The 27,698-nt window shown below is 47.5% G+C and overlaps 1 protein-coding gene across 13 annotated transcripts in view; it reads left to right on the top strand.

Annotated features, from left to right (window-relative positions):
* The window catches only part of LOC149346566 (uncharacterized), a 101,483-nt gene that overhangs the window by 56,788 nt on the left and 16,997 nt on the right, over positions 1-27,698 (top strand). For 3 of the 13 annotated variants that reach the window (XM_089586497.1, XM_089586490.1, XM_089586496.1), the window contains exons 1-8: positions 4,309-4,347; positions 7,433-7,560; positions 9,598-9,703; positions 14,844-14,970; positions 16,023-16,097; positions 16,515-16,650; positions 22,309-22,437; positions 24,913-25,018. The exons of 4 other annotated variants lie outside the window; for them this stretch is intronic. In XM_089586497.1, coding sequence (XP_089442623.1) covers positions 16,593-16,650; positions 22,309-22,437; positions 24,913-25,018 — 293 coding nt within the window. In that variant the 5' untranslated portion in view covers positions 4,309-4,347; positions 7,433-7,560; positions 9,598-9,703; ... (1 more) ...; positions 16,023-16,097; positions 16,515-16,592. Of the gene's footprint in view, positions 1-4,308; positions 4,348-7,432; positions 7,561-9,597; positions 9,704-14,843; positions 14,971-16,022; positions 16,098-16,514; positions 16,651-19,127; positions 19,242-22,308; positions 22,438-23,726; positions 24,070-24,912; positions 25,019-25,305; positions 26,217-27,698 lie in introns of those variants that run through there. 6 more of the 13 variants (XM_089586492.1, XM_089586491.1, XM_089586495.1 and 3 more) reach the window with 6 other exon arrangements.

Here is a 27,698-nt window from a genome sequence, read left to right as displayed (position 1 = left end):
GCTTAAAGAAAATGCAGTGAGCTATGGATAAAAAAAATGTAGGTGTACCAGGAACAGATAGGAAGCTGGCGGAGTGGGTGAGGGAACAAACGCAGGTTAAAGACATCCTAGTCGAAATCAGGCGGAAGAAATGGGCTTGGGCCGGGCATGTAATGCAAAGGCGAGATAACCGCTGTGTAACAGAATGGATTCCAAGAGAAGGCAAGCGTAGCATGGGGCGGCAGAACGTTAGGTAGGCGGAAGAGGTAAAGAAGTTTGCGGGGATACGGTGGCCACACCTGGCAAATGACAAGGTTAATTGGAGAGACATGGTAGAAGTCTTTGCTCTGCAGTGAGCGTTGTTAGGCTGATCATGATGATGATGATGATGATGCCTGTCGCTGTCAGTCAAAATGAAAGGGGCTTGAAGAGATGTCATGTCAGAGCTTACAAATTAAAAAATACGTGCTCATTGTCAGTAACCCCAGGAATGTTCCTTCCAGTAGTCCTTAGTGTCTCTTCTGAAGCATGGCCTTACATTTTGTCCAACTAACAATAATTTTAACGAGTATGAACTTCACAGAGATATCACAGAATTTGCGCGAAGATTGCGAATTAAGGAATTCTTTGCCGAAAAAACGAACACCCCGATTACTAACCTAGCTCTTTCCTGTAACACGTGGTCAACACGTGCTCACCCTACTGAAGTAACCAGCCTTAATCCCATCCCTCTTAAAGCCGAAAGCACATGGACGCCGGAAGCGCAGCAGAGTCCCGAATTAGACTTGTACATTAAATCTGTCTCGAAAGAAATTATAGACCAAACAAAGCAAGCTCGAAAACGTAGAAACGTCACCCCAACGGAACAGGCTACTCTGAACCACTTAGCTTCTAGAACCGATATAGTCATTAAGCCTGCAGACAAAGGAGGTAGCATAGTTATCCTGCCGGCCGAAAAATACAAAAAAGAAGCTTTTAGGCAACTCAACAACCCTTGTCATTATAGGAAATTAGATTAAGATCCCATTTCAGAGTTCTGCAAATTGATTCTGAACAAACTGGCAAACTTATTATCACGGGAACTAATCACGCAGTCCGACTACCACTTCTTAAATCCGCTAAACAAACAGGCAGGAAGCTTTTACCTACTTCCCAAAATCCATAAGGTTTCCGCAGAAGACTTGTTTACCGCAGATATCCCCGCAGACCTATCGTTTCAAACAATAACACGCCCACAGAGAACTTATCAATTTTCCTGAACAACTATCTTGCAGATATTCCTACCCACCTCCCTTCCTTTGTCGAGGATACACCGCACTTTCTCCGCATAATAGAGTGTCTGAATGACGCTTCCATTATCCCAGCAGATAGCATACTTGTCACACTTGACGTCGCCGCTTTGTACACAAATATTCCCATAAATGAAGGTATCGACGCACTCTCCAAAATTCTAACTCAAAGTCCTCACCCGCACGAAACTGAAGTGTACCTCACGCTACTTGAATTGGTACTTACACTCAACTATTTTGAATTCGATTCTTCTTACTACCTTCAAGTAGTTGGAACAAGCATGGGCACTCCCTTCGCACCCACTTACGCGAACATTTTTATGGGGCTACTAGAATGTCAACTTCTAAATTCATTTTTAAAAAAACCACTTATATACCTGCGTTACATAGACGACAATTTCATGATATGGGAGCATGGGGCTGAGACCCTGAAGACATTCGTCATACGTTTCAATTCATGCCACTCCAGCATTAAATTCACCTTAAACTCCTCGAAAACGCAAGTCAATTTCCTTGATACCACTGTCCGTTTAGAAAATAGCAAGCTCAAAACCACACTTTACAGGAAGCCCACTGACCGACACTCTCATGGCTCAGAAGCTCATCAACCGCTTCTGCGGTTCCGCGAAATCCTAATTTATTATTGCGACAGCCACCGTCTCTACCCGGCACCTGCCAAGGGGCTGAGTAAGGCGGAGGAGCGAACTCTGCGGCGCCTGCAGACAGGAACCCTTCTCTGTCCTGCAATAGCAAAACACTTCGATCCGAACACAGATGGGCGCTGCCCGCACTGTGGAGAGATCTGCGATATCTTTCACATGGTGTGGGCATGTACTCAGAATCCTCACCTTCCCCCTTCCCCCACCCCCACCCGAGAGGCATGGGAGACTGCCCTCCTCAACTGCTCCACACTGGAGTCCCAAAGGGCTCTGGTCAAGCGGGCGCGAGACGGGGCCTCGTCATGCGGTGTCCCGGACTAAGGATACCGACCATGCAGCAGGGTTATTTATTTTTTTTTAACCCTCAAGCTCTCTTGATTAAAGTTTTTCACCACCACCACCACCACCACCACAACAATATTTAGATTTCACTAGCCATCATCCAAGACACTGCAAACAAGGTATATTCGTAGGACAGGCAACGAGACTAAGAAGAATATGTAGCGACGACGACGACTACCTGAAACACCTACACTCGCTACAAAACACACTAATCACCAGGAACCATCCACAGACAACCCTCAACAATGCGTTCCAACGAGCAACCACTTTGAAAAGAGATGTAGTTCTTAAAAAACGAACAAAAGCTAAGTCAACGACCTCCAGCACTTATAACGAAATACTCAAACGCGCTTCCAAACATAAACAATATCCTGCGGAAATACCTCCCCAATTTAACTGGTAACGACCGTCTCAAGAAAATATTTCCCGACGCACCAAGGGTAACATACATACGCAACACAAACCTGAAGGACATCCTGGTGCCTGCTAGGCTCGGTAAGAAACCAGCACCGACAGTACCTTCATGCTCTCGACCTAGATGCAAGACATGCAAACATTTACAAAGGGATACTACGGTTAAAAGTACAGCAAACGATTTCAGTTTCGATATAAAGACCAGTTTTGACTGCACATCGTCCAATATTATCTACATGCTCCAGTGCTCCTTCTGCCAGAAACAATATATCGGGGAAACCGGGCAAACAATGAGTGCCAGATTAAACGGGCACCGGGCTGACACAACACGGAATGAACAGAAGGCAGTGTCGACCCATTTTAATCAACGCCATCACAAATTCGACGAACTCAAATTGTTCATTCTTCAGTCAGGCTTCAAATCGACTAGGGACAGAAAATACAGAGAAGCATTCCTAATCCACAAATTTAAAACACTGCAACCAACAGGGATTAACATGTCTAGAGGAAACCTGGAATCTCTCAGGTACATTCCAGGGTTAGCATAATTTTAACTTAACAAATGTCTTGCACGTGCTCAGATCATTTTCTAGAACCTTGCATAAGTATATTATCTTTTCAGGAGGACGCAGGGGCGGAATGGGGGGCACGGGCGTGGAAGTAGACAAGGGCAAGGGCTTGTCCCTGTCTGCTTCCATGTCCGTGTCTTTTGTTGCGCCCCTGTGTCCTCCGGAAAAGTTATGAACCAACACGCCCAAATACAAGTACTTCTGAGTATACTATCGCTCTTTGCACCCTTCCCCAGGTCATATCTTCCACCACATTTCAGGGCCTTCTCACCCTCTCCCTTTGTTCACCCCCTCCTTTTTTTTTCTTTTTTTTCCTTTCTCCTAATCCTCTACTACCAGTTCTCGGAATTCATGGCATTCCTGTTACTCCCTCCGCCCCCACCTTTTGGCTTTCTCTGAACTCGGGCCATTCCCCCCGCCCCCCCCCCCCTCCCCCCTGCCTTTTCCTTCCTTGGAAATGCCCCCCCCCCCCCCTCCTTTTTCTTTCTCCTTCCTGGGTCAGCCTATTTTGTTTTCCTTGTTCTCATTTCCCTGTACCACGCTGACTAATCCTCTCATCTGAGTTTTTCAGGTCCATCCACGCCAACCCCCCGTCGCAGCCCCTTCAAAGCCTTTGTTCATTACACACCCCCTGGATATAAGTTTTTCCACTATTGCAGCTTAAAGAATCAAGATTCACCTCCCTCCCCTTCCTGACACATATCCCCTCTCACACCACTTTCCTTCCCCACCCCCGGGGCCTTCCTCCTCGGAGCGAAGGCCCTATTTAATCCCTGCCAATGATGAACGCTTTGCCCAGACGAAGACAAGTCCCCTTGAGGAAACGTTGGCTCACGCAACCTGAGCTTTTCCCCTCCCTTGTTCATTTTTGTGATCTTTCACTATTAGTTTGTCGTTGTTTTTTAAGGACCGTTTTTAGCGTAACGAAGATATTTGGTGAAGTATACTTGTGCCGTTTGTGCGTTGTTTTTTACTCACAGGAGCCGGTCCCAAACCAGCTCCCTGAATTACTGGCTGGGAGAGCTGCACCGTCTGAAGTGCGTCCGTCGCGTGTGTGCCAGAGGTCGGCCTGACCGCCAAAACTGACAAGCAGGGGTGAGGATGGCTTTTATTCGAAAGTATGTTGATACATTACAACTATGCATATTGATGCCTGCAGAAACAATGTAATACTTCTACGCAGGATACCGAGACAATAAAGGCTAATCTGGTGTTAACCTGTACTGATTGTTTACCACATCTTAATGAGAAAAAGGCAACATACACTAAAAACAATAAATAACAGCCAAAAAATTAAACACGACTGTCACCGCCGCCGGTTGTTTCTGGAAAAGCTGCAGTGGGGTAGTGAATTTTCTCACGTCGATTGCTGAAACTAATCTATAGGACCATTCCCTTTCATTGCTGCACTGTGACCACTTGATCCTGTTAGGTCGTGATTTCACGAGTTAGAATGAATTGTTTAAAAAAGACCTTATAAGCGAATAAGGAGAGAGGAATGAAGAGGGCGCAATTTTTCTTTTTTTAAATCCCACTTTTTAGCAAACACAGCCGTCTCTCGTTGATACGAATGCATTGGTTCACGACCAAAGCTATACATAACGCGAGAAGTTTGTATTAATCATTTAAACTGCGACACTAACAAGCAACGTTACAAAAATCAAAAATCCTTTTGAGGATTCACATACGCTTGCTAATTAACCGTGAAAAAAAAAGTTGGCATATTCGAATTTATTAAGCGTGTTTTTTCATGTTGCATTTTGCAACACATGCCTTTGCCATATAGAAAATGCAAATGTCGTTTGAAACATCTTTTGCGATCTGTGTAGTGTTACTATCTGAAGATATCCTTATAGCTGCCCTCAATCTCTTCGTGCATTACAGAAAACAACTTACAGGGAACAACACTATGATTGAATAACTATTTGTCATTGTGTGAGCTGCATCGCATACACAGCTTAAGAAGAATGCAAGGTAGGAAAGGATTTCTGAAGAGATGTCTTCTGCAGCATAGCCATGATACGCACCTCCCATAACGACCCACCTGTAGCTCGTTCCGTCATCACGTGACCACAACCAGCTCGTGGCTTGCGTCTCCTTTGTCGTCTTCAGGCGGGGCGCGTGCTAGGAGGGTAGGGAGAGTATGTGACCACACACTTAAGCACCCTGCCTCTCGCATAGTAAAATTTTTGGTGTCATCGGGTAGAATAAGTTACCGTAAGACACCCCAAACGTTGGTTCTTGGTTGTTGTTGTTGTGGCTGTAGGAAGAATGGAAGGGAAATTGCACGGGCCTGCCCACTTGACGGGCTGAGTCACACTCGCTGCCACATGCAGACAGAAGAGAGTTGAAAGATGTGAGAAGAAGGATTGCAAGAAAAGACGCGCGTCGCAACAACCGCGTCCGCCGAAGCGACAACGCCGGCTGTAAGATACCCCAAGCCCCCTCAAACGCTGCGAAACGCCTCTCGAACGCCGCACATAGCCAGGTACCAGTGAAAGCCTGACAACGTGCTGCGAATCCAGCGTACATGTCATAAGCTTAAGATGCTGTCTACGAGCTCACTGCCCGAACAACGCCGCACATCTGTGCTCACATAATTGTTAGACACAGAGGGACAGCGTTTACACCAACGGGCTTATGATGGAAAACCCAGAGATAGGTATATCGTCTGTGTGAATTCTTCTTCTGCCATATGCCAAGCTTTTGCGTAAAACTCACTGCCAATGAAAGATACAAAGGCTTTACTTCATTGTGTTTCTTTCTGGAAATCAACTATTACACTTATTTTGTTTTGTTCATTTGAAAATTGTTTATTCATGAGAATGGTCGTCAACAACACTCGGCTCCGTCAAGGCTCAATGTATCCCGTTTTCCTTTAATAATTCCTCTTCTCTCAATAAGCTGCGATTACAGTTTTGAATTTTTCCCCATTTATTAAACAACATACCAGAATAAAAATTTTGATGAAGGGTGTGTTTTGAAGGGAAAGAGGACTTTGCGTTTCATATATTGCAATTTTCAATCATTGGCAAGTAAAAGGGTAAGAAATTGTGAAGAAAAAGGAAATAAAAGTCATATTATTATAGGAACTTATATAGGTATTCTTCTCTGAATACTGACCGGCAGTGACGAGGAAGTTCAACGAATGTTTGGGAAGTCAGTATGCATTGTCCTTGAAGTATTTGTGATTTGAAATGTTGTGGTGCTGTATGATCATATACGTGATGGCGTGTCGGCTCTGCGACTTTTCACACCGCACGCACTGCTAAGTTATATCTGTACTCAGTCAGTCCTTAACGCAGCAGGAGCTCTAGAAAGCGCAATTTTCGCAGCCAATCATGCAATACGAGTGAAGGTAATGCGCGCCCAATCACGCTACGAGTGTAAAGCATGAACCTCATAAAAATAGGCTATTACTGAAATAATTCACACAACTTCCCACTGCATTTTGCTGGTGTTGCATACTCAAAATATCTCATTGCCGCAGTCGAGAAAAGCATAGCGACCAAATTGGCGCATGGGAATGTTCACCGTGACTTGTTCAATTTTCATATTACCGAGGCATGTATGCAGCTAAAACGTTTGGGCCCTAGAAAAATAGTCCTTAACTGGATCGCCGTACTAAAGAGGGTAATAATAATGGGGCGATATTTCCTAATGTTTTCTGAAGAATCATTTTTTCCCAACAAAAAGTAACGAACTCGCGTTGAGTGTCGCTCTCATATAGGCCTCGTGTGTGGCAGTTTCGAGGCACCCCTTAAATAAAACCACAGTGACAGCGTAATACCTAAAGTATGCTCAAACTAAACAGCCTATCTCCTTGTTGGGTGCTTCTGCAAATAACTGCGATCGTATTAAGCTATAACGAAGAAAATAATTACCGTGAAAGTAATAATGAAGGTGCTGCGCCTTCATGTTCATATAAGTGCTTACTGACCTAGAAAAGTGGTACCCTGCGTGCACTTTTCATTCATATCTTCGATTTTCGCGAGGTAGCATACAGCGCCTGCAGTTAATTCTGTGCGCGTAATGTGTCACGTGATATGACGACGGACACTACCGCGCGCCGCTGTTCTGCTTTCAAAACGGGACAGTTCGCGTGTGTTTATGTGCACAAGTGCCGATCGGCTGAGCAGCGTACAGCAGGACTTTTCGCGGCAAACTCTCCTTTGTGCAGACAGCCGGGCCAGGCTTTAATCAGCCAGAATCCAGAGCGCGAGCACGCCGCCGATAAGGACAGCGCGCGATGGACAGTCGTCATCCACCAAGTCGTGGTGTGGTCGCACGTCATCACCGATGCAGCAGGTAAGGCAAGAAAGAACGCTCGCATCAGCCATTTTCTGCAGGGTAGATATCTGACCAAGCTGGTAAACATTATTTGTGAATAACGCAATCGCCACAAACAGTCACAAAGGGGGGAACAAAGCGTTCACTCGCAACTAGACTGTTTGTTAAGACGCACAAAGTGCACGGTGTCTTAATGTGCGGCTTACGGAATATGTGAATGGCCTTGTTAGGAGTCGTACCTGAAACAATTAGGTAGCACATTGTTGAAACTGCAGCAGCACAAAGGAAAAAAACGCTCTCCGTTACTTTCGAGAACGAGCGTTCTGTTCGGTCACCGAGATCGGCTAACACTGGAAATAGTGTAAGCGTTCTTCATATCAAAATACGGGACTTCTTGTGTTAGTGATCGATGGGTCAGCCTTTCCGCATGATATATTTTAGATACACGATTTTTTTGACACTAGTATCCTATTCTTTTTTAATCATCCTGGGGCTTCGGAAAAATTAGTTTCCAACACTACATGCATTGAGTATGTAATTAGCGCTCCACAAGCACCGAGACATAACAAAACGAATTCAGTGGTGGGAGGCTGGCATGTGCCTGTCATCTGGATTGCATTAGAACTTAACACTCCCGAATCTACAACGCCCTCCTTGATGCGTAACTGAAACTGAACTGTGTGTTATTAGTAAACATGATCATGACGATGGCAAGTGAACCGCCAGATTTATTCACCCTCAATTCCAATCACAGCACAGATCAAATTCTGCGTATTCTTTGCGTTGTTCTTTGCATTTTCTTGTGTTGTTCTCCGCTAACCATATAAAATGAAATTGCATGTAACATTGTTTTCCCTTGCCCGAACTGTTGGGGGCCACGTGAAGAAAACAGCAAACCAGTCCGCGCTGGCGGAGTGGCTATGGCACGCGGGTTCTATCACGGCCGCGGCAGTCGAAATTTCGATGGAGACAAAATTCTAAAGGTCCGTGTGTTGTCCCATGTCGATGCACGGTAAAGATCCCCAGGTGGTCGAAATTTCCGGCGCCCTTCACTTCGCCGTCCCTCTACCCTAAGTCACTTTGGTACGTTAAACGCCCATAAGCCGAACCAAACAAACTTGGAAGAGAGGAAGGTTCCGTTGTTCGTTATGTCCTCGAATGCGCCTAATCTGATCAAACCAAATGTTTTAGCATTCGCGATAACTGTTAAGCATAAGATCCGGTCATTCTTACGGAGTTTCCACTCGTGATCCTACTTAGAACTGGCGTGTTATCAACAAGCGGTTGTTGGGGCTTTCTTCGCGGTTTCTTCGAAAATCATATGAAAGGTTGTAATGCGGAGTTCGCAAGAAGCTTTTGGCATTTTACATTTGGAACGTGCATCTAAACTTAGAGACTACATCCGTGTTCTTCTCTCTTGTGTAACCTCTACTTTCCCTTTCCACCGCTCTGTGTGCAACGCGGTGTGGTCTGCAGGGCAGCATTCCCGCAAGCGTGTATAGTTTCCTGGGAAAGAGCTGGTCATGCTGCATATCAATACGATTTGGTCATTCCAAGGATCTATCATAGCGGTCCCATCGTTCGCTTCCCTGATCGTTGAGCTAATGTGCATTGAATATCATGGTTGCAACATTTCTATCGTGATTCTTATGGAGTTGAGGTAGCCCGTACATTACACTCGCCAGTCCGTATTAGAGAAACCAGTCCACTGTACAGAGAGCTATGCTGGCCGCTGACTTGAATCTAGAGTGGGGTAATTCCCCAGCCGGTAGGTTGAGCGCTATGCGCGATATAGATGTTGTTCTGGCGACGAAAACTCCGCACCTGGTAGGTAGTTAACCTATTTCCCGGTAATTGGTGTCATAACTGCGGGCGCAGCATCTCTGCAGATTTGGATCAAGCGACACCGTATACCGACACGTAAACAAGCATTGATAGGGGTGTCCTTTCTCAGTTCAAATAGGTGTGAATGCGTGCAGACTTGTGATTAAGTCTGATTGCAGTACTGCAGTAGACGTGCCTGTAATCCTCAAACTCCATCTTGTCTTTTCGCAGGCGGTGTCCGTTTGGCGGGTCACGTTGTAGGCGCTGTGATGGCTTTTCGGCGACGGGTACACTCGCGTGCCCAGACGCCGCGACCGTTCCACCATACACTCAGCCGGTGAGTAGTTACAATGGGTACAAGTTTTTAGTATATTAGCAGCCCTGTAGTGGTTGCACGGAGCATCGTGAATCAAATTTCTCTATTTCCGAGTAAGTGGCTGGTGTAAATATTTGTGAAATGTGAGGGCACCATTCTTTCTCAGCTCTGGCGACCGTCACTTGTTTCATCTGGAAGTCTTTTTTTATCGTGAATCTGTTCCCTTTGAAAGAAATTTTCAGACAATGGCTTGAAGGCAGTGATATTTTTTCTACACATTAACTTTCTTTTACCGTCATTTCATTCTTTCTAAAGTGCTGCAAGCTCACTGCGCTTAGTACAATACACTGAAGGTTCCAGCATGACTTCGGCCTTTCGACTGGTATATTCGGGGAATATTTTCGGTTAGGCTTCCGCGCAAAAGTCTGCAGAGAGGAGGGAAAAGTAATTTTCGTATTTCAAGCAAGGGGATACAGAAATGAGTCTTGCTCCCAACGCAGCTTCACTCCATAAACCGAAGCACGAAGCATTGTGAAAATGGAACACCTGGCATGCAAGACCCTTCGCTAAATTGTTAAACTTGCTGGCGTGCACCTAAGGATGAATGTGGCGACTAGTAGATAGGGCTGTTTGTGTCTAACGCTCCGCTTTTCAACCGTGGTTGCGCGGTTACCGCAGCACGGCGCTGACATTCGCATTGCTCCTGACAGCGCTGCATGAATTATTAGCAAAATTACATAGGAAGTCATTGCAGGCCGTCAGCTTTCTGAGCAAATGAAATGACCCAAACCCCCACCTCACCCACTAGTTGCGAGCGAGGTGGTGACGAAGCGCGGCTACGGCCGCTTATCTGTTTATACAGCCAGCGTCCGTTTCGGCGTACGCGGTTGTTGATTCGACGCGCGTCTTCTCTTTCCTTTTCCATTTTCCTCTGATCTTTAACTCTCCTCTATCTGCACGTGGCAGCGGTGGTGGCTCGGCTGGAGGCAGTTGGCACGCCCGAGCACTTTCCTTTTCATTCTTCTCTCAGTCGCAACAACAACAACACAACCCACTAGTTGCGAAATGCGGAGAGGCACATCAATTATTTCCAGTCTTTACTGAGCCAAACCATTCACGTACGAATCTCTTCCAGCCATGTCTCACACAGACTCGCGGACACAGTTCGAAAGCTGTTACGCCACCGGCATAACACATGCTGGTGGATTCACTGCAACAGAGCGCCTGCGTTGGATGCAGGAGAAATTGTGCTGCTACTGGGCGGAGGCCTTCGCAGCGCGTCATACAGCCTTAGAGGATGTGGCGCGTGCAGGTCTTTGTTTAGAGGGGTGCAGGGCTATTCATGCTACAATGCAGAGCTATTAAACACGAAGTGTCTCATATACATGACACTGCACCATCTAGAGCTAAGTTGTTAACTGAAAAGACGCTTGGAATGCTATCGGGGAATACCCAGCGGAGTCGTTGACCTTAACTTTTGGACAAGGTTTATTTCCGAATGTTCGGCAAAAATTGTGGTGCTTAGTTAAGTCTTTAGTTAAGTCCATTCGCATTCACTCATCATTTGCGTGAACCACTGTGTTTGAGCCATGCCGAAGCAAAATTTCATGACCACAGCGGTGGCGTAGTTGTTTGAACATCCGCCCCTGATGCGGGAGGTGTGGGGTGCTATCCCCAGAGCTGCCGGAAACCCACCGGTTATGCAATGGGTACAACCTTTCTCCTGCCTGGTGCTCGGTTTTTAGGGTGAACTTCTTGGCAAATCGGTCTTTCCCCCACCTTGAGTGAACGGAAAAGCCTGCGCCTTGGCAGTCTTATGCCTCAGATGCCCTTGTGCCACAAAAAATCATCATCATCATGATGAAGACAGTTCAGTCTTCATGCACATCGCCTACTTGTGTCATTTGTCGGTGTCAGCAGCAAACACCACGTAACTCAGAAGCGATGGGTGAGTTTACGTGCGCGGTGAAAACTCAAATAAGTCCTGCTCTACAGAATGAAGGAATGTCGGGCGAGTTGATGCATGGCTGAAAATACTGCGGCGCAACAACAACACAAGAAAGAAAAGGACAACACATGTGCGCAGTACGAACTGGTTATTGGAAGAAAAGAGGCATATTTTTAATCCTCACCACACCATGTAACAAGTGCCGCGGCGGGGGCTCAGTGGCTATGGTGCTCGGCTGCTGACCCGAAAGACGCGGGTTCGATCCCGGCCGCGGCGGCTAAATTTCTTTGGAGGAGAAATTCTAGAGGCCCGTGTACTGTGCGATGTCAGTACACGTTAGAGAACCCCAGGTGGTTGAAATTTCCGAAGCCCTTCACTACGGCGTCTCCCATAGCTTTAGTCCCTTTGGGACGTTACACCCCATAAACCAAACCAAACCAACCATGTAACAAGTCTTCATCGCTCTCAGCGATAGAGCCTTGATAGAGAGTACATAGAGTAGACAGAGATATGCTTACACACACAAGAATCTGGAGGGCGATGAATCCAGAGCCTGTAGTCTGGGCGCTATGTTGGTATAATCTTGTTCAGGGAATGAAAACCTCACGTCGGGTAGGTGGTTAACAAGTTGCCCAGTGGTTGTCATAACTGCCCCCTCTACAGCCTGGGATCCAGCGACAGCGTAAATCGACAGGTAAACAAGCAATGAGATGGTTGTCCTTTCTTTTTTCGAAAATGCTTAAATGCTTGCAAATTTATGATTCAATATGATTGCAATACTGCAGTAGAGGTGTATGTAAAACTCCGCCTTGTCTTTTCGCAGGGAACACCCGTATAGTGGTTGTCGTTGCAAGCGCTCAGATGGCTTTAAGGCGATGCCTAAACACGGGTGATCTACGACGCGATAGTTCGACAATCCAGTCTGCGGATGAGTAGTTTCTAGTATAGCAGCAGCCTTGTATCGGAATCAGGGAGGATGGAGAATCAGGTTTCTATATTTCTGAACAAATGGATGGTGTCAATATTTTTGAAATGTGAGGGCACCGTTCTGACTCAGTTCTGGCGAAGCTACCTAGTTCCATCTGCGCGCTTCTTGCTTACCGTGACGCTGTAAACTTTGAACGAACTGTTCAGACAATGGATAAGTGAAGTGAAATTATGTCCACAGATTAACATGGTTTTACCCCTCTTCATTCTTTGTGAAGTGCTACAAGCTTACGGCGTTTAGCACAAAACACTGAAGGTTCGAGCATGACTTCGGCCTCTCAACTAGTACATTCTAGGCGTATTTTCGGCTAGGCTTCCACGAAAATTATTTTGGAGAAGGAAAAGTGATTTTTGTAATTTTCAGCAAGGGGATACATAAACAAAAGTATTGCTCTTATTGCATCTTTGCTCCATAAATCAAAGTTCCAAGCGTTGTGAAAATAGAACACCTGATATGCATGAACCTTTTTCACTAATCTGTTAAACGTCCTGGCGTACACCTCTGGATGAACATGGCGACTAAAGGATAGTGGTGTTGAAGTCTAAAGCGCCAATTTTCAACCGCGGTTGCGCAGTTATCACCATCACGTCGCTCACATTCGCATTTGTGCTGTCAGTACCACATGAATGGTTAGAGAAAATACTTTGGACGTTTAGACCTACGTGGCAGGCAGTCAGCCTACTTAGAAAAAAAATTGACCGTCCACAGACCCACTAGGTGCGGAGAAATAGTGACTCTACTCAGCGGACAGCTTCGCAGCGGTCAGAAAGCCTTTGCGGATGTGAGGGTTGCAAGGCCAGCTACTACCCGGAGCTATTAAACGCTTTTTGAAATCGTGGTAGAAAGTTTCTCTGAAGCCTTCAGTATCCTTCTAGAATGAACGCAACTACTTCTTTTACACTCTTACAACTGCGCGTGCGAAACATTTTTGAGACTGACATTGAAAATGGAATTTTTTTAAATGGTTTTCGAGGACACCAAATGCCGCAATAATTGTCTCTAGGATCGTTGGATAATCGAACCGCACCGTAAGAGAAGGGAGGAAGGTGGAAGTTAAAGAAGAAATATTTCCGGTAGCGGAGGGGCTCCGAAATAATTGCGACCACTTGGAGATCTTTAGCGTGCATTGACATCGCAGTGCACTCGGACGCCTTTTCCGTTCCGACTCCTTCGAAACGCGGCCGCGCCGGACGTTATTATTTATATGTCAAACCAGAAAAACAAAAGCAGGGGTGCCTTCAGAACATATGCTTGATTAATGGCTATTGCGGCTATGGATGAATTTCCCCATCTTCTATTCGTAAACCGGACCGCATCCCGCGGTAAACCACAGTCAAGGTCTAAGAGGGGTAGCACTTTAGAAGTTCACGGGAAACCATGTTCAAGAGGGGCTTTAATGAAACGTGCTCATCCGGTAAATGAGTTATCCAGATTGGCCGCTTTGAGAAATTCTTGATTACCGTCTTCTAATTCATTGATCCTTGCTGAATGTGACATGTATCAGGCCACAAACTTCAAAAGCTTCAATTAAACTGCTCGAAACCTCATAAAAGGGGGCGGGGAGGGCGCGAGGGACGGAAGGTTTTCCTCGCAGTGACTACCCCAGCGGTAAGACCGAAGCAACTAAATGCGCTTTGTCAAACTTCCGTCTGAAGAGATTGCCTCCAATACCTGTATTTTCACGGCGAGAGCCGTTTTGCGTAGTCTGCCCTGAGCCGCCTTTCAGCGCGACCCAACGACGCAGCTAGCGGCACGCCCGAGCTTCTAGCTCATCCTTAGTAGGCTTGAACTAAAGAGGAGCAGGTGGAAGAGATAAGACAAGAATATAGTGGACAATGAAGAACCGCATTAAGGGTAAGATGCGAAAAGGCAAATGGGTTAGTTCGCATATATGCAGAAGGTCATTCTCCTCATGGTATTCATACATCGCTGGGAGTCCTCATACCCCTCTGGCGCAGTGGAGGAACGGCTAAGCGATGCGCCACTGCCCTGCAATGGAAGGTTCTGCCAGCGATTGGCCTGTGCGGGACACGTTGCTCTTCCCGAGCGACCAATCGTTAGCTTCCACCTTGCTGCTCAGTAGGTGAATGCCCAATGGCTCCCATCGGAAAGCGCAGATAACCTGACAAGCATTGATAAGGAAGGAAGCACTGCTTATATTTAACGCACACTCTTGAGTTAGTCGTAATGGGCCTTGCATTTTGAAACTCTGCATAATGATGCAGGCGTCAGCATCACGGAGCTGATCCCGCGGTCGATTTCCATTGGGTCGTGTGGCATACCTGCATCGCGTAGTGGCCGACTTTCCGGCCGCAGCGAGTCCTGTAGCATCTGTCGCACTACTATGACCCGGTGAGTTCCTTCCGACGTCCAGCTCTTTCCTTATTCCGATGCAACACATGTCGCATTGTTGATTTGTTTAGCTTGAGTACCGCGTTTGACTAATTTTGTGTGGGGATCTGGAGCTAAGGTGTTTTGACGGGGCTGGATTTGCGTGCACTGTCTGTCCAATCTGTTGTCTACTTAAGCTCTCGAAGACGCATATCACGGAGCGAGTGGGGGAAAGGCAAAGAGAACGCCTTTTTTGTGCTGTTGCATTCAAGAACAAATTCGCGTGTAGCAATGAATTTTTTTCGTCTTCTAAATTTAAAGAACGAAACACGAGCGTAATTTTTTCCAGCTCTTTGGCGACCCATTCGTGCAAAATAGAAAACTCCTACTGGTGGAGTGCAAGCTTATTCGAGCCAAGAATTGCGACGTTAGCTAATAAGCAGTGGCTGGTATCTAAATGTTATAAGAGTGGCAGAAATGAACGCAGGGCTCCATTGATTGTGCCCACCCTTTACAATACTCAGGCATAGACGGGAATGCCAGAAGCTCGTGTCTGCCACATCAGACTCTAGATGGAGTTATGGATGGTTATAGGTAAATAAAGGACAAAAACTGCTTCACTGTACGCCTAGGAAGAATTCCATGCCGTCTTGTTCAATGCACGAAGCCTTAAAACGAGCTAGATATCGTTACTATTAGCTTGACAGGCGTTGCAGAAATCTGGGCAGGTTGGCATGAACTGAACAGCATAGGAGATAGTAGAAAGTAGAGAAGGTAGAAATGGCCCCGGATTCAAAGCGTCTTACAGTAACCTGGAGCCATAGATCTGGAATAACACACAATGGACGCCAGAAAACTCTCAATAGACAGTATGCTTTCGGCCTCGGAAAGCCCTCAACACCAAATCGGTGAAATCCACTCCGAAACGCACTTCGCGCAAAACTAGTCACTGGTCGCATCATGTCACCTTCCACAGATAATGCACTTTTTTGTGATAGCTTTCGTTTTAGCTCTTCGGTAAAACTGAGAGTTGTAGTATTTATTGCGCAATCCTTCGATATTTTTCTTTTCAGGGGTTCCAGGTAAAGAATTCGCCTTTCTTCGATCTTGAAACCGAGTGAAGTTTTGGAAACCGGTGTCTTGTTTAGGTATATTTGCTCTTTGTCAGCCCTTTCACCTCCTAAGGGAATTTATCGTTGAAGTGAGTATGTCGTATCATAACGTATGGACTTGCTTATGGCAGATCTGCTATTGAGGCCTCTGCGAGGACTCGTTCCTTCGCTCCCACTGCCTAGCCCTAAACTACGAATTCCGGCACGTATGGTTTTGGTGCCTGAAACGACTGCCCAGTTACTTTCATAGTTTCTAATAGTCTTCAGCTTTCATTGCCATGGGTTCCCTTTAGCAGGCAGAAATTGTTAACACCAAATGCAGTTCTCAGTGAGCACCGAAACTTCCTTGGACGTCCTGTGGACGGTTAGAACGTCCATGGGACGTTCAAGAGATTTTGGTGTTCATTGGGATTGGCCGTTGTGCAAATGTAAACCCGGTTTTTCTTCCTGCAGATGGACCAGCCACTGAGCAGCCCATGAGAGCGGCCGCCCTGGGCGCTTTCTGGGTCGTCTGGGTCGTGTCTGGGACGTATGCGTCACCGCGCACAGCACCGGTCAGAAGAAATTGAGGTGCAAGAATTTGGTGAAGGTGAGCTTGAGTATCCTGGTTATATATGTGCGTTAAAAAGATATGAAAAAGCGAAGACAGCATGTGCCACAAGGCGCACAACCAGTGTTTTTTTTTTCTAATATGCTCATAGGTCACCTTCTGAAGGTTTACGAATGGGCCTGCAGCGGCCATGTAATAGGTTTTCTAAAGGAACAGTTTGCTTTAACCCAGCTAGCGTGTTGACCACAAGTTGAAAAACTGAAATCCAAGGTTTGACGAAATCTCGTCTGGTCGGGTGAATACATGTTATCTATCTTGTTACATGTTATGGCATCTTCATTTTAACTCGGTCCACCCTACTTGCCACAAGCGCTCCGTCGTTTCTACCCTCGTCCGACGTGCGGAAAGAATGTGCTCGGAGCCTCAGGATAAAGCCTCTGACCTATGCCAAGTACGCCACGAGCTCAACGAATGTGGCTACCCAAACCACTTTGTGGATGCTGTTATACGCCAAACAGCCAGGCCATCTCAGCCCGCTAGCATTCCTTGCCATGCACGAGCTGCCATCCCTTAGGTGCCAGGCGTGAGTGAGTCATTGGCTCGCACTTTTCGCACTTATGATGAGCATATAGTCCACGTTCCTGCGTGCAAGCTTCGTCATGAGGTGGTGGCCGTAAAAGACAAGATCAAGAAGGAAAGATTTCCCGGCGTAATATATAAAATCCCCTGCTCAGACTTCGCTGATTCCTGCATAGGGGAAAGCGTAAACTTCGAGAGACCGCTGAAAGATAACAAGAATGACGTCAGAAACAAGAAGGTGGCTTCCAACGCACTTGCTGACCATGCCGAAAGCGCGAAGCACAGTATCGCTTGGGAAGAGGCCGCAGTTATCGGCCATGAGAAAAACTGGACGTCACGCCAATATCTGGAGTCCTTGTTTATACAGACAACAGATCACACGCTGAATCGCAACATCGGTAATCTGCCGCCCGCGTACGCTAGATGCCTGCGGCGATTAGTGCAGCGTACTTAAGCACTATGTTGGAAATTTTTTCCTTCAGTGAACCAGGCTTCCGTGTGGAAGCCGAAACGTCTGTCATATTGACTACACCTATTTGGTCGGTGCCTCTTTCTTTTTAACAAGTTGAAAAACTAAGGAATGTTTCATATGCGATGCGCCTTTGATCCTCACGAGGTATAGAAAATAGAATGACAGCCGAGTTGTTGCACTCAAGTGGCCGCCATTTTGCTCGCCTGCTTGAGCGAGCTGGCTTCTAGTCAGTGGGACGTTTCGTGCAGAGCTCAACACACATGTCTAGAACGACCGAACTGTGTTCCGCAGCTCTAAAAACCGCTTGGACATCGAAGGCAAAAAATGTCGATGAAATTCTTAGAGTTTCGCTGCGCGTACTTACATCCAGACAATTTTTAACCAGACGTCATCCATAGTTTTAACGAATTCAGCCCGAAACACGACCATAACGTGTCCTAGACAAGCGTTTTGCCCTCTTTACCATGCACCAATGATTTTTAAAAAGTTATGACAGGTAGTCGGCCCTCAGTATTGTATCTTCAAGTCCTGTCGACACTTGTGGGAAAACTCGTAGTGCAGGGAAACGACAGCACTAGTTTAATCACGAAAGAAATTTCTCATATTGCGTAGGTACACAATACCGAAATATTGAGCGCAGTTGCAGGTTATGGCCAGAATTAGACGTTGCTTCGCAGCGCAGAGGGCCATGATTTATTAAAAATAATTTTATAGGTGCGCAAGCGATATGTTCCCTCCAAAATAGGCAACCTTTCATGTGACAATGAACGCCAGTTTACCAATAGCTGCCAAGAGAAAAGTATGCAACAGCTGTATTTTACCAGTACTCACTTACGGGGCAGAAACGTGGAGGCTAACAAAGAGAGTTCCGCTTTAAGAAAATGCAGTGAGCTATGGACAAAAAAATGTAAGTGTACCGGGAAGAGATATGAAGCTGGCGGAGTGGGTGAGGGAACAAACGCAGGTTAAAGACATCCTTGTCGAAATCAGGCGGAAGAAATGGGCTTGGGCCGGGCATGTAATGCAAAGGCGAGATAACCGCTGTGTAACTGGATGAATTCCAAAAGAAGGCAAGCGTAGCATGGGGCGGCAGAACGTTAGGTAGGCGGAGGAGGCAAAGAAGTTTGCGGGGATACGGTGGCCACTCCTGGCACATGACAAGTTTAATTGGAGAGACATGGTAGAAGTCTTTGCTCTGCAGTGAGCGTTGTTAGGTTGATCATGATGATGATGATGCCTGTCGCTGTCAGTCAAAATGAAAGGGGCTTAAAGAGATGTCATGTCAGAGCTTACAAATTAATAAATACGTGCTCATTGACCGTAACCCCAGGAATGTTACTTCCAGTAGCCCTCAGTGTCTCTTCCACTATTAGTCTGTCGTTGTTTTTTAAGCACCGTTTTTAGCGTAACGAAGATATTTGGTGAAGTATACTTGTGCCTTTTGCGCATTGTTTTTTACTCACAGGAGCCGGTCCCAAACCAGCTCCCTGAATTGTGGCTGGGTGAGCTGCACCGTCTGAAGTGTGACCGTCGCGTGGGTGCCAGAGGTCGGCCTGACCGCCAAAACTGACAAGCAGGGGTGAGGATGGCTTTTATTCGAAAGTATGTTGATGATATATTACAACTAGTCGTATTTATGCCTGCAGAAACAATGTAATACTCCTACGCAGGCAAAACTGTTGTTAACCTGTACTGATCGTTTATCACATCTTAATGAGAAAAAGGCTACATACACTGAAAAATAATAAATAACAGTAAAAAATTTAAACCCGACTGTCACCGCCGCTGGTTGTTCCTCGGAAAGCTGCAGTGGGGCAGAGAACTTTCTCACGTCGATCGCTGAAAGTAATCGATAGGAGCATTCCCTTTCATTGCTACACTGTGGCCGCTTGATCCTGTTAGGTTGTGACTTCACGACTAAGAAGTAATTGTTGAAAAAAGACCTTATCACCGAATAAGCGGAGAGAAAGGAAGAGAACGCATTTTTTTTTAAATCCCACTTCTTATCAAACACAGTCGTCTCTCGTCTATACGAGTGCATTAGCTCACGACCAAAGCTATACATAAAGCGACTAGTTCGCATTAATCATTTAAACTGCGGCACTAACGAGCAACGTTACAAAAATCAAAATGCCTGTTGAAGACACATACGCTTGCTAAATAACTGAGGAAAATGTTGGCATATTCGAAGTTATTAAGCATGTTTTCTCATGTCTCATTTCCCAACACTCGCGTTTGCCATATACAAAATGCAAACGTCGTTTGAAATAACTTTTGCGATCTGTGTAGTGTTACTATCTGAATATATCCTTACAGCTGCCCTCAATCTCTTCGTGCATTACAGAAAACAACTTGCAGGGAAAACTTCGATGACCGAATAGCTGTTTGTCAATGCCTGAGCTGCATCGTATACACCGCCTAAGAAGAATGCAAGGCAGGAAAGGATTTCTGAAGCGATGTCTTCTGCAGCATAGCCATGATACGCACGTCCCACAAAGACCCACCCGTAGCTCGTTCCGTAATCACGTGACCACCACCAGATCGTGGCTTGCGTTTCCTTTGTCGTCTTCAGCTGGGGTGCGCGCTAGGAGGGTAGGGAGAGTATGTGACCACACACTGAAGCACCCTGCCTATCGCATAGTGCAATCTTTGGTGTCATCGGGTAGAATAAGTTACCGTAAGACACCCCAAACTTTGGTTCTGTGTTGTTGTTGTATTGGCTTTAGGCAGGATGGAAGGGAATGTGCACGGGCCTGCCCACTTGACGGGCTGAGTCACACTCGCTGCCACATGCAGACAGAAGAGAGTTGAAAGATGTGAGAAGGAGGATTGCAAGAAAAGACGCGCGTCGCAACAACCGCGTCCGCCGAAGCGACAACGCCGCCTCTAAGATACCCCAAACCCCTCCAAACGCTGCGAAACGCCTCTCGAGCGCCCCACATAGCCAGGTACCAGTGAAAGCCAGAAAACGTGCTGCGAATCCAGCGTACATGTCATAATCCTAAGATGCTGCCTACGAGCGCACTGCCCGAACAACTCCGCACATCTGTGCTAACATAATTGTTACACACAGAGGGACAGGGTTTACACCAACGGGCGTAAGATGGAAAACCCAGAGATAGGTATATCGCCTGTCTGAATTATGCTTCTGCCATATGCGAAGCGTTTGCGTAAAACTCACTGCGAATGAAAGATACAAAGGCTTTATTCATTGTTTTTCTTTCTGCAAATCAACTATTACGCTTATTTCGTTTTGTTCATTTCAACATTGTTTATTCATGAGAATGGTCGTCAACAACACTGGGCTCAGGCAAGGCTCAATGTATCCCGTTTTACTTTAATAATTCCTGTTCTCTCAATAAGCTGCGTATACAGTTTTTAATTTTTCCCTATCTATTAAACAACATACCAGAATAAAAATTTTGAAGAAGGGTGTATATGTAAGGAAAATAGGACATTGCGTTTCATATATTGCAATTTTCAATCACTGGGAAGTGAAAGGGTAAGAAATTGAGAAGAAAAAGGAAACAGAAGTCATTAAAATATAGGAACTTTTATAGGTATTATTCTCTGAATACTGACCGACAGTGACGAGGAAGTTCAACTTATGTTTGGGAAGTCAGTATGCTTTGTCCTTGAAGTATTTATGATTGAAATATTGTGGTGCTGCATGATCATACACGTGATGGCGTGTCGGCTCTGCGACTTTCCACACCGCACGCACTGCTAAGTTATATCTGTACTCAGTCAGTCCTTAACGTAGCAAGAGCTCTAGAAAGCGCAATTTTCGCAGCCAATCATGCAATACGAGTGACGGTAATGCGCGCCCGATCACGGTTCGAGTGTAAAGCATGAACCTCATAAAGATAGGCTATTACTCAAAAAATTCACAAAATTTCCCACTGCATTTTGCTGGTGTTGCATACTCAAAATATAAAATATCTCATTCCCGCAGTCGAGAAAAGTATAACGACCAAATTGGCGCATGGGAATGTTCTCCGCGACCATTGTTCAACTTCCATATTACCGAGGCATGTATGCATCTAAAACGTTTGGGCCCTAGAAAAGTAGCCCTTAACTAGAGTCGCCGTACTAAAGAGGGTAATAATAATGGGGCGATATTTCCTAGTGTTTTCTGAAGAATCATTTTTTCCCAACAAAAGTAACAAACTCGCGTTGAGTGTCGCTCTCATATAGGCCTCGTGTGTGGCAGTTTCGAGGCACCCCTTAAATAAAACTACAGTGACAGCGTAATGCCTAAACTATGCTGAAACTAAACAGCCTATCTCCTTGTTGGGTGCTCCTGCAAATAACTGCGATCGTATTAAGCTATAACGGAGAAAATAATTGCCGTGAAAGTAATAACGAAGGTGCTGCGCCTTCATGTTCATGTAAGTGCTTACTGACCTAGAAAAGTGGTACCCTGCGTGCACTTTCGATTCATATCTTCTATTTTCGCGAGGTAGCATACAGCGCCTGCAATTAATTCTGTGGGCGTACGTGTCACGTGATATGACGTTGGAAACTACCACGCGCCTGTGTTCTGCCTTCAGAACGGGACAGTTCGCGTGTGTTTATGTGCACATGGGCCGATCGGCTGAGCAGCGTACAACACGTCTTGTCACGGCAAACTCTCCTTTGTGCAGACAGTCGGGCCAGGCTGGAATCAGCGAGAATCCACTGCGCGAGCAAGCCGCCGATGAGGACAGCGCGCGATGGACAGTCGTTATCCACCAAGTGCGTGGTGTGGTCGCACGTCATCACCGATGCAGCCGGTGAGGCAAGAAAGAACGCTCGCATCAGCCATTTTCTTCAGGCCAGATAACTGAGCAAGCTTGTAAACATCAATTGTGAATAACGCAAGCGCCACAGACAGTCACAAACGGGAAGAAAAAGCGTTCACTCGCAACTAGACGGTTTGTTAAGACGCACAAAGTGCACGGTGTCTTAATGTGCGGTTTAGGGAACTTGCGAATGGCCTTGTTAGGAGTGATACCTGAAGCAGTTAGGTTCCACACTGTTGAAACTACAGCAACACAAAGGGGAAAAAACAACGCTCGCCGTTACTTTCGAGAACGAGCCGTCTGTTCTACCACCGAGCTCGACTAACACTGGAAACGGTGGAAGCGCTTTTCATATCAAAATACGGGACTTCTTCTTATGTTAGTGATCCATGGGTCAGTCTTTCCGCAAGAGAAATTTTTTACATAGCGGTATCCTATTGTTTTTTACTCATCCTGGGGCTTCGGAATATATAATGTCTAACACTACATGCATGGAGTATGTGCTTCACAAGCACCGAGACATAACAAAAAAAAATTCAGTGGTGGGAGGCTGGCATGTGCCTGTCTTCTGGATTCCATTAGAACTTAACTCTACCGAATGTACAACGCCCTCCGTGATGCGTAACTGAAACTGAACTGTGTGTTATTAGTAAATATGATCAGGACGGTGGCAAGTGAACCGCCAGATTTATTCACCCTCAATTCCATTCACAGCATAAAAAGGGTGAAACTAGTCCTCTCTGTTTTGATCAAATTCTGCGTATTCTTTGCATTTTCTTGTGTTGTTTCCGCTAACCATATAAAATTAAATTGCATGTAACATTGTTTTCCCTTGCCCGCGCTGTTGGGGGCCACGTGAAGAAAACAGCAAACCAGTCCGCGGTGGCTGAGTGGCTATGGCACGCGGGTTCTATCGCGGCCGCGGCAGTCGAAATTTTGATGGAGACAAAATTCTTAAGGTCCGTGTGTTGTCCCATGTCGATGTAAGGTAAGATCCCCAGGTGGTCAAACTAATCTGATCAAACCAAATGTTTTAGCATTCGCGATAACTGTTGTAGCGCCCGGCGACGCTATAACGCGCTGGCGCTGAGATCGGCGTTCCCGCGCTGGAGGAAAATAAAGATGGACAGCGCGTGCTGGGCGCGCACGCCCGGCACGGGCAGTTCGGAACTAGAAGCCTGCCACGCTGGTCGTCTCTCTCTGGTGCTCCGCTGCGACCCCGCAGATCCTCAACAGTGGTGACCCGGCGAACCGTGCCTTCTCTCCCAGCGGCGTCCTAGCATGGCGTATTGCCAGCACCCAAGTTTCGACCCGCCGCTCCCGGCGTTCCGGCCTGCAGGCGTCGGCGGGTGGTTCACCGAACTGAAGGCTGCGATGCACCTGAACGGCATCACCATCCAGCCGTTCAAACACGCAGTCCTTTGCGACATCCTCCCGCCCGACCTCCTGCGTCGGCTCACCTACTCTGCCTTCGGCGGCCGGCCATACGATGAGCTGCGTGCGGCCGTCTTGGCGGACTTCGGCGCCTACTACGTTCCGCCGCCGCTCTACGACGCAGCGGACCCGTTTTCGCCGCCGCCAGCCTCTGGCCCTGCACCGGCCTCGCTCGCGCCTGTTAACACTGTTAAGCATAAGATCCGGTCATTCTTGCGGAGTTTTCACTCGTGATCCTACTTAGAACTGGCGTGTTATCAATAAGCTGTAGTTGGCGCTTTCTTCCCGGTTTCTTCGAAAAACATATGAATGGTTGTATTGCGGAGTTCGCAAGAAGCTTTTAGCATTTTGTATTTGGAACATGCTTCTGAACTTAGAGACTCCGTCCGTGTTCTTCTTTCTTGTCTAACCTCTAGTTTCCCTTTGCATCGCTCTGTGTGCAGTGTGGTGTGCGGGGCGGCATTCATAAGCGTTTAGAGTTTCCTGGGAAAGAGGTGGTCATGCTGCATGTCAATATGATTTCGTCTTGCCAAGGATCAATCATAGCGGTCCCATCGTTCGCTTCCCTGATCGTTGAGCAAATGTGCATTCAACATTATGGTCGCAACATTTCTATTGTGATTCTTATGGAGTTGAGGTAGCCCGTACATCACACTTGCCAGTGCGTATTAGAGAAACCAGTCCGTTGTACAGAGAGTTATGCTGACCGCTCGCATGAATCTGGAGTGGGTTGATTCCCCAGCCGGTAGGTTGGGCGCTATGCGCGATCTAGATCTTGTTCTGGTGACGAAAACTCCGCACCTGGTAGGTAGTTAACCTATTTCCCGGTAATTGGTGTCATAACTGCGGGCGCAGCATCTGTGCAGACTTGGATCCAGCGACACCGTATATCGACACGTAAACAAGCATTGAGAGGGGTGTCCTTTCTCATTTCAAATAAGTCTGAATGCGTGCAGACTTATGATTAAGTGTGATTGCCGTACTGCAGTAGACGTGCCTGTAATCCTCAAACTCCTTCTTGTCTTTTCGCAGGCGCTGTCTGTTTGGCGGGTCACGTCGTAGGCGCTGTGATGGCTTTTCGGCGACGGGTACACCCGCGTGCCCAGACGCCGCGACCGTTCCACCATCCACTCGGCCGGTGAGTAGTTAAAATGGGTACAAGTTTTTAGTATATTAGCAGCCCTGTACTGGTTGCACGGAGCATCGTGAATCAAATTTCTCTATTTCCGAGTAAGTGGCTGGTGTAAATATTTGTGAAATGTGAGGGCACCATTCTTTCTCAGCTCTGGCGACCGTCACTTGTTTCATCTGGAAGTCTTTTTTTTGTTCCCTTTGAAAGATATTTTCAGACAATGGATTGAAGGCTGTAAGGTATCGGTAGCGTTCGCGGGGGTAATCGGAACGCGGCTGGGGGCACTCAAAGCGGAGCGTCTCCTTCCTTGGAACGCGGCCGCTCGCGAACGCGCCGGGAACTACGGGTGTTCCCCGCCCCGCGGTACCGTTTCGCGCACGTGCTGGCGCGAAAGTGTATTTGTCTGTTTTTCACTTTTATTGTGCAATGGAAAGGGCGTTTTGCCCTACGGAAGCTGGAGGGCTGGCCATGCTCTCGGTAAACCAATCATGTGAGGAGTGTAACATGATTGGTTGCTACGAAATGTGGGCCGGGCCTTTAGGTCTTTAAAACCGGACCCCGGAGCCGGAAGCGGGGTTCTGCGCTAAGGTGAGATGCTACGCATCTTCGGCAACGCCGAGTAGGGGCCTCCCCTAGTGATTAGCCAGTTCCACCTTTTTGTTGTTTGTCCTTTTGCCGTTTAATTTGTCTCGAGTGCGTTAACTTGTATCTATTGTAAATACTGTACATAAAATTTGAAGTGTTCGCCTTACCCCTGCGTCTCAACTGAACACAAGACCGTCTCTGACGGGCACCCCTGGTGCGAAGAGCTTCAGTCTTCGAGTTGAAACCAACCCGTCTCTGGCGGGGCACCGCTGGTGCAAGGAGAGTAGAAGAACCTGAAATTTACTGGCGCAGTCGACAGGATCCTGCGGCCATCGGAAGACGGCGCAGGAAGAAGACAAGGCAGGGAGAAAGGTGACGACAAGGCGACAGGTCAGCGTTCGTGAACGGACCTGCGGAGACACGGCGGCAAGGACGCAAGGACCACGGCAGTAGTCCAGCGACGCGGGACTGCGTCCGGTCAAGGAAGCAGCGCGTCGGGAACTCGACGATCACCGGCGGCGGACCCAGCGGCGTTCGACAGCTCATCGCAGCGTCCGGGGAAAGTGGCGGTGGACCCCGACGCCAAGGAGCTGGCAATGCGGATCGACGCATCGAAACCGTGAGTTTCCTTGGTCGCATTGTTCACGTCCCTGTGTTCCAGCCGATAGGACAGCTGAGGGGTACTGAAGACGGTATGGAGAGCTATCCAAGCCTGCCCTCACTTGATGTGAGGTACCAAGTGGAATTAGCAAAGGCGCGCTTAGCGTACTTTCAGGCTGAACTTGCGAAAGTGAATAGAGGAAAGGCACCGCTGTGCGAGGAGAAACCTCAGGATGTTAAGTGCGTCTTGGATGAATTAGAAGCAAAGCGCCAGCAGCTAGCGCTAGAGCTCGCTGAGCTCAAGGCGTCTAGGAGAGGTAGTGAACTAACCAGGGAGAACTGCTCCGAGTCCCGAGAGGTGAGGCAGCCTGTGCTGGAAGACAAAGGATTATGCTTGTCATGCACAGGTCAGGGAAAAAGCAGTGAGGACGCTGAAAGCAATCAGCCGGTATGCGGGAACGCATCTTTCTTAGGAAACGCCGCGAAAGGTTCAGGAAGTGAAAACAGGATTCCTGAAGGACGCGGAAATACCACAGCTTTTCCGCCACCGCGGGTGGCTAGCAAAGAACAGGAGCAGCCCAATTCTAGTGATCTAGGGCCAATCGTGACCAAGGTGTCCGATAACAAACAGGACAGCGGTGGAATTCCTGTAGGCTCTATAACTAAGATTGTGACCTCTGACGCGGAGCTAGTAACAGCCAGTGAAAATCTGGCGTTGCCGCAACCGCACACTGTGTCGGGTATGGAGCATGAAGTGCCCCGTAGCGTTTCTGGTGGCAAGAGCCCTTCATCCGAGGCAAAGAGCGGAGGTGGGCCTGTTGGGCCAACCGGGCAGAACGCCGCGCAGTTGAACGCACCCGGTGTGTGCCCGACCAGGTCAGTTGAGGACCCGGAAATGAGTGGCGACTTGCCGCAAGGCAAGCCCGGGTCAAGTGACTGTCAGGGAGCTCATGGAGCCTCGGAGTCAGACTATGCCACGGGGCCAGCGGGCGCTGATCAAGCACGGAGCGGCGGTTTCAAAGTTTGCTCGTGCAGTAAAGGTGCAGATGGCCCCGGGCGAGGTGGAGTGGCAGGAGGCAGGTGCGTGGCTTTCACGCTGAAAGTCGACGCGAGGAACAGTATGTTCCGTGCTAGAGGACGGCATATCAAGTGTAGCAAGACTGACTGTACTGCTATATTTGGACGGGCCAGGGGCTATGCTCTTTACGCACCACGCGTGTCGTACTGGTGCGCCGGAGAGAGAGTGCTCTCAAGTGCGTCGCATGGTCAGAGATTTTCACCTATCGATGACCAGGACGTTTTTGATCCTGGAGGGCACCGTCTTTTCAGTTCACGCCCCGCTGTGGCACCAGCCTGACGAGCATAGTGGCCATTAGGTGTTAATCGTGTCGAATGAGGCACGTGTTGGCTCGAACGCGCACAGGGACGCTCGGTGCGACTAAGGAGGCTCACGTGGCCCGTATCAGTGCTACTGAACGCTCCAGTTGCGAGTGTCGGTGTG

Source organism: Amblyomma mixtum, chromosome 4 (genome assembly GCF_055824585.1).
Source record: "Amblyomma mixtum isolate Tamu chromosome 4, ASM5582458v1, whole genome shotgun sequence".
In the NCBI taxonomy this organism is placed as follows: Eukaryota; Metazoa; Arthropoda; class Arachnida; order Ixodida; family Ixodidae; genus Amblyomma; species Amblyomma mixtum.
The sequence above is the reverse complement of the archived record's forward strand: the minus strand, read 5'-3'. Positions and strand labels throughout refer to the sequence as shown.